Source organism: Humulus lupulus, chromosome 2 (genome assembly GCF_963169125.1).
Source record: "Humulus lupulus chromosome 2, drHumLupu1.1, whole genome shotgun sequence".
In the NCBI taxonomy this organism is placed as follows: Eukaryota; Viridiplantae; Streptophyta; class Magnoliopsida; order Rosales; family Cannabaceae; genus Humulus; species Humulus lupulus.
Window position 1 is genome coordinate 192028530 of NC_084794.1, and position 7090 is coordinate 192035619.

General features: G+C 32.1%; 1 protein-coding gene across 3 annotated transcripts; it reads right to left on the reverse strand.

The window, feature by feature from the left end:
• Window positions 1-1187: 1187 nt before the first annotated feature.
• On the reverse strand, window positions 1188-6322 carry LOC133818829 (uncharacterized). 3 transcript variants are annotated; one of them, XM_062251913.1, is made up of 11 exons: window positions 5855-6322; window positions 5093-5244; window positions 4789-4925; window positions 4491-4693; window positions 3751-4032; window positions 3477-3571; window positions 3171-3207; window positions 3011-3082; window positions 2780-2930; window positions 2412-2546; window positions 1188-1966 (listed from the first exon to the last, which is right to left on the reverse strand). In XM_062251913.1, exons 2-11 carry the CDS (start codon window positions 5229-5231, stop codon window positions 1541-1543), a joined length of 1677 nt encoding a protein of 558 aa, XP_062107897.1. In that variant the 5' UTR covers window positions 5232-5244; window positions 5855-6322; the 3' UTR covers window positions 1188-1540. The 3 variants fall into 3 exon arrangements, with proteins under 3 accessions (XP_062107897.1, XP_062107899.1, XP_062107898.1); XM_062251915.1 differs by having other exon boundaries at window positions 3513-3571; window positions 5855-6315; XM_062251914.1 differs by lacking the exon at window positions 5855-6322 and adding an exon at window positions 5533-5783.
• Window positions 6323-7090: the final 768 nt, after the last annotated feature.

Below are 7090 nucleotides of genomic sequence, written 5' to 3' on the forward strand. Positions count from 1 at the left end.
GCTGGTATGGAGGGGCGACTATGGTTTACAGAAAGAGAAGAGAGAGGAAGAAAGAGAAAGAGAGAGGGAGGAGGAGAGAGAGAGAGAGGGGTTAGTTTTAATTTTGATTTTGTTTTGAGTTTTAATATATTTTATTTTTTAATTATTTTGTATTTAAAAATTAATTTAATTTAATTATATTATTTATTTTTTATAGATTTTTAATTTAATAGAATTATATTAATATTATTAAATAAACTTATTTATAAAACTATGGGTATTTTGGTCATATTGAAAAATAGTTTGACCAAAATTGGGCTCAGGGTATTAATTTGTTTAATTTTGTAAAACATAGGATCCAAATTGTCATTTAACGAAACACAGAGTCCGATCGGTAACTTTTGCAAAACACAGGGTCCAAAATGGTATTTACCTTATAACTAAAGCAAATAGTACAAATAAAATTCTATTAAAGTTACTATTGTATATGATTTTTTAATTTTCTAATATTTAAATAAAAATAAATAAAAAATATTTTTTATAAAAAAAAAGTAAAAAATATATATAATTTTTAAATTATTTTTTATTTTTTTAATTAATTATACACGTGGCAGTGCTACATCAGTGCCCAAACTGCCAAATCAACCTTCTGTTAGCCACATCATCCAGAAACTAACGGAAGTCCCATATTCAGTAACTGTGCGTAATTTGGGGAAAAAAATCTTATTTATTCTTTTGTAAAACATAGGGTCCGAATTGATATTTAGCAAAATACAGTAGTCAATCTCGTATTCGGGAAAAGCCAAGGACTAAACTGATATTTCCCTTTCAGCAATGACATATTATTGTAAGATTTTAAAAAATTAAGATTATATTTATATTTAACTAAAAAAATACAAAAATAAAAAATAAAGATATAAATGTAATAAATCTTTCGCCACATATAAAAGAAAGGCATTTTGGTATTTAAAATAAATATTTGAAGCAACATTATTCAAGATTTCATTCGGAAGTCACATATAGGATTAGGTTAGAACAAATTCCAACTCTATTTTGAGGCAGAGGTAATAGAACCCCATGTATAACTAACACAAAAATTATTTAATTTTTCGTTTAATAACTAGGATGTAGCTTGTTGACTTGTTATATGATAGCAACTCACATTATACACTAAATTGTATTTTTTTTAAAATAAATAAATAGAATAATTGAGTAACATTGAACATATTCTATTATATCTTGAAAAGTATCCATACATATTATTTCAAGCATATGGGGTTGGTTCCCCAAGCTGGCTGTGAGTCCATGACTATATGACCTTTTACTGAATAGAAAGAAGGAAAGAATTGATCAACACTTTTACACTACAAAAAAATTGTCAATAGAACCAATTTCCTTTCCCTTATTGGCAGAGGTATTTCCTTTTTCCTTCTCTGCCAATGTATATTGTATTTTCTCTATATATAATCTGTATTGTACAATCTTGTGTCTTTTACCCTACCCTATAAATCTTTTAATTCTTCCCACTTTGGTTGTATCCCACCACCTGTTTGGTAATTTGTCAGACTGAAGTAAGATTTGTGTTATCTTTAACTTGTTTAGCATTGCCTAATTCCAGCAAATCTGCTGCTGAAGAATGGGGTCCCACAGAACCCCCATCTGAAAAATGATGGTTAAGCTCATGTTGAGCTCTTATTGTCCATAACAGGACCAGTAACGCCATTATCAATGAGAGGAAAACCATTGATGCCCAAACCATGCGAATTAATTTCTTCATGGGCTTGCAGTGTTTGACAAGGATCTCAGAAAAGGCATCCTTCACTGATTGACATTCCACCAGGTTTTCCATGCCAGGGTAAGCATTTAGCAGGTTCTGTATTGAATTTGAGTAAGACTCCACAGTTTGGTAGTCACTGTTGGATATGGAGAATTGTCCATTATCACAGCTCATGTTGTTTGCATCTGAACAGGCGAATACCTCTAACACCTTCAAAATAAGATAAGGAGATGGATCAGCCAGAGTATCTAATTGAGAAATTAAGAAATTGGGATTTGAGTTGGTTTTAATTATGGAAAAAAGGTTTAAAAACAAAAGTAAGAATTAATTTGTAGTCATATTTATTGTCATTCACTTATATTAGAAATGATCAACAAATGAGTTTTGTCCAATCATTGTGTTATAAAATTGAATGTAGTTCTTATTCAGCTTGAAAGTGCAAAGACACCATTCTGGCTGGAAGATCTCATGAATTTATCATATAGATAACATTTATCTGAACTGTGTATAAGTTTAGCACATTACCCCTACAATCTGTCACATGAAATATCTCATTTACAGCTTGCAAGCAAGGAAAATAACTGGTCAAGCTAAAAAGCACGATTCAAGTTAGTCATTTTCTTATTGTTTAGTTTAAGACTTGTTGCTTCCATACCTTTGGGATGTCTCCTATTTTTATTGTGTTAGATGGGCAGTTTTCCGGCTGGTAGTGGTACGCCGGTGGATCCGAGAAAGGATTGCAGATAGAAATATCATTTGATGATTGCATGACTGATATGTTTGCGTTCACCTGAAGATTACCACAAGAAGATATGTTAGACCTCTTCTTGTACACGTTGCCTCCCAGATATGTCACTGAAGCTTTCTTCCTTATCATACTTAATGTGTCTGTCTATTAAGAGCCTGCTCCACTCTAGAATTTTCAAGTGAAATGCGATCTCATAGATTTGACTACTTCTAGTGTTAGTATTAAAATATTAATAACCTTAGCAGATGAACTTGAAAGCAAACTTTTAAACTTGCCTCATTAACAATGTTGTGGATCCCTGCACTAACATCGAGTAGAACAGATTTTGCTGAAAGCAGTTCATCACAGGGCAGGATAGAGCTCAAGCTATTGTTATAGGGATTTCTTTGGAAATTCTCAAGAGCTGTACATGTATCACCAACAAACCTGAAAAAAAAAGTTATTTTTTATTCTACAAAATTATTGTCCCAACAAATGTTGTGAAATGAATAATGAAGTGGGCTTACTTGTTTAGGAAAAAGTACATCCCAAAGAACAGCCAGCACAAAACAGTCAAGAACCAGCACAGTATAATGAGTCTACAACAGGAGAGAGAAAAAATAAGCTCCCAGACTTTCACAAACTATTATAGTCATTTGTAAAGTAAATGAATTTGCATGTACTTACAGGCGAAGTGCCCGCTGCAACCTCAGAATTCCAGAGACTGCAAAAGGGAAAATCACATGTTCAGTGAGAACTACACTTGATATTGAAGCTCTAGTTAATGCCTTTTCCTAACACATCAGATATTGATTTTTCTATTGTTCTTGCTCGTTGTCAATGAAATTTCAGACACTAAAATGTCTGGTAGCTTTCAAAATATTTTGGCAAAACATAAGCTCAGTATCAAGTAATTTGGTGTACTTGTTGGAACTTAGCATACATAATATAAGAATTGGTGCTTATTCAAATATAAGAATCAGTTCTTCATACTTGATAAAAGGCATGCTGAAGTAAATATATACACACCCGACAGAGCAATCACCGCAGCCAGGTTCAGGGTAATGGTCAAAGTGGTTACTATGAAACTGCAGGTAAAGAAAGATCTCATTAGTTATATTCAGAACTAAAAGGTTGTTTCCAACAAAAAAAAAAAATCTGCTTTCATTTTGTAATTTGTATTTGGTTATATAGTGTCCGAAATTTATTGTAGAATATAGCAATCATGACAATTGAGGTTTAAAGGAGAAAAAAAGGAAAGTCTTACACTATCTTTAGACCTTTATCAATCTTATGTCTGTTCTTCTTAGCCTGCCTGTAAATATCTGCAGCTTCAAGATCAAGTTCCCGGGATGTGGAGGTAAGGAAGACTTCAACTTCATTGTTTATACCAGAAGCTCCCAAGTTATCTCTGACAACTTTCATTGCTTCAGTTGTGTTGTATATGGTTTCCGATGCTTCATTTGCCGTGTTTATGACAATGTCCACTACAGTTTTTGCTTCTGAATGGAATCTAGCATTCCCTCCAAGTACAACACCAGATGCCACTCTGCAGATTCATTAATGATTCGGTCACATATAGCAAGTCATGTAATGTGCTTCTGTAGAATAAACTGCTTCAAAATTAAGTTTGTTACATTCTCTACTAAATGAATTTGGTGTCCTACCTAGAATTGGAAATCTTAAAATGATAGTTTTGCTGTTCTGTACATGGATTTGAGTTTGATAACTTGCATAGCCAAGAGTGAAGAAGAAAAGGCAAGTTTCAAAAAAATTTATTCTCAAAGTAGGAAGAAATGTAACTGAATTATCTGTGGAATGAATTCCTCCTTAACTGAATTTGCTCTAATAGTTTTGGAAAGTACTAACACAAATGTCCTATCAAGACCACTGATTGATATGAATCTCCAGACCATATGTTCTACCTATGATTAGATGATCCAGCTAGAAATGGAAGTCACTGACTCACTGTCTGTTATGCATAAAATTTAAAATTTGGTAACTTACATGGCAAGGAGAGTGAAAAAAATGGCAAGTAAGATGGGCCAAAGGTAGCATTGCCTTTGACAAGCTGATCTTTTCTTCAGCTTCTTACTCTTTCTATTTTTGTACAAGACCATTTCTGCTAATGAAAAACCACCATAGAGAATTCCACACACAAGCCATAGCACCCCAGGGACATATCCATAAACTCCAGTAAATATAGTTGACTGAACAAAACAGAACCCAAGTCAGGTTTATATGTACACTGTATAACCTTATATGTATATATTGTACAGAGAGAGAGAGAGAGAGAGAGTATTACACTCCAATAATGCTTGTTGGTAATGTCATATCCTCCTCTGTATTTCTTGAAATTATCTAGTGGATCCACCCTCACTGTATCATCTGGCTGATCCATGGGATCAGTTACATTGTTTCTCTGATCAAGCAAACTACTTCCTAAAATGATTTCAAATTTAAAGAAAGTCGATGAATGCTTCATGTTTTATGTATCAAGTACCGTATAACTCTGTATTAAAATACTATTTATATCTGTTATTCCAAATATAAAATGAACTTGGTTTAGTATAGATTAAAGCATGAAAAAACTTGTTTTTAAAGCTCACCTGAGGGTACAGAGCTATTTGATGAAGATATATTTTGTGCTGATATTTCTGAGCTACTGAAGGCTGAAACCATCATCATGGTCGTCATCATCATCAAAGTTAGGTAAAAAGTCAATTGATTGCCAAGCTTGGAGCCCATATTTGGTTTGACCCTGTCAAAAAAATTAGCAACAAGAGCACAATTGTTATTTTATATTTTTCTCAAACCTAGCAACACTTCCTTCTCTCCCTCACACACACACACAATACATTAAAAAGTAAAAGGTGCATCGTTTGTGAAGTACACCATAAATGTGAAATATAAAAACCAGTAAACAAGTTGAAATGATAAACCAGAAAACTATCTATAAAATGTCTTCTTCAGAACAGAAAATGGCCTAAAGAAAAGGAGGAAAAAAAAGTCTTCATGTTCATTCACGTTAGCTGAGCAAAATTAATACCTTAATTTACTTTAAACAAATTTATATTACGAAGATAGATTTCAAGGTAAGTACGTAAAAAAAATGACTTGTAATATTGGCAAACAAAAGGATTTGTCAACCAAATATACATCTGAATATGTTGGTAAGTGCATGCAACTGCACTCATACACATACATATATGAATAAGGTAAAATGAAACTATTATGCATATGTAAATGCATTATTCCCCAGTTTCATAAGTTAGTCGATGACTTTGAAGAAACTACAAACTTAAGAAAAAATAATTTAGTCAATAACCATAAATATAAGGAAGAAATGCTTTTCATTTCCAGGAAGTTACCTTGAATTGAATTCTAAAGAAAAATGGTTTCTCAACTTGCAAGGAAAGTTGTTCTCTTCTGCGAACTTAGCACAAATTATGAAGCTTGAGAAATGAAATGCCTAGAGAGCCTAAGCCGAGTTATAGCCAGAATGTTCTCAATCTTTCTCCTATCTCTGTCAAAGACTTTTGCTTATGAATAACCAGAAAAGTTTTTGCAAAACTAATTCTGGGCAATCCTCAAATTGATCCTAGCTCTTCAATATTTCTCATTTGACCAAAAACCCAGTTGAGAACTGGACTGGAAAAAAGTGTTTCTGTAATGGGAAACCATATAATATCTTTGCCAAGTTCAGAAATATGAGAGTTTTTTTTTTTTTCACAAGTGGGAATTTGTATGTAACTACATAGAAAAGTAGGCCTCCGGAAAAAAATGAATGTTAGTAATGCTATACCTATATTGCCTCAAATAGTCAAGAACTTCAACTGAAACACTTTCTAGAGTTTACAACTTTCTGGAGCCTCTATTATTCATAGCCTCCACTTTGGTAATTTTAAACAATAAAAAAATTGTAATATTAGAAATATATATTTATAAAATAAACAAATTGAAGCACTATTTGATTTCAATGGTTGAAGTCCAACCAAACCGTTTCAAACACACTTGTATTTATTGTGTAGAGAGAGGTTTTGGTTTGGTTTAGGATGGATAATTGAGTTGAGACAAATCCCATTAGAAATGTGTGACATAATTTTATTGAAAACAATATTTAAAGGTTTGGCCGAATTGAAGAGAAGTGGGTTAAGTTGACAAAACCAAATCTCTCTTGTTTCTCTCTCTCTTTCTATCTTCTTTCCTTGAGTCAAAAAACAACCAAATTTCTTTTTGGTCAAGAGAGAGAGAATGGCCTTGTGGGTCACGCCCATACACTATATTTATTTTTATGTTATTTTCTATATGCTTTATGAATTCTAGTTTGTATGTATTAAATACGTATAACAGAGGTCAGGAATGATCTGAATCTTAAATATGATTTTTTAAAAAAGAGAAAAAAGAAAAAGGAATGAAATTAATGTTGGGTTTTATGCTATTATAAAATTATATCAATAAAAAAAGGTAGAAATCATTTAGTTTAACAAATGTGTTGCTTGTTTGTTTTATTACATAATTATTGGAATAATACAAATATTTATAAAATTTCGAACATATAAATAATTACAATTATAGTTATTAAGTCACAGTGGATTTTAATTGTA

Bases quoted from the DNA above. Each gene is read 5' to 3' on its own strand.
- LOC133818829 (XM_062251913.1), bottom strand. From the start codon at position 5,231: ATGGGCTCCAAGCTTGGCAATCAATTGACTTTTTACCTAACTTTGATG. The intron at 4,694-4,788 runs GTAATACTCTCT...TGTTTTGTTCAG, and splicing joins CCAACAAGCATTATTGGAGT to TCAACTATATTTACTGGAGT. The intron at 1,967-2,411 runs GTATGGAAGCAA...CTTATTTTGAAG, and splicing joins AAATAGGAGACATCCCAAAG to GTGTTAGAGGTATTCGCCTG.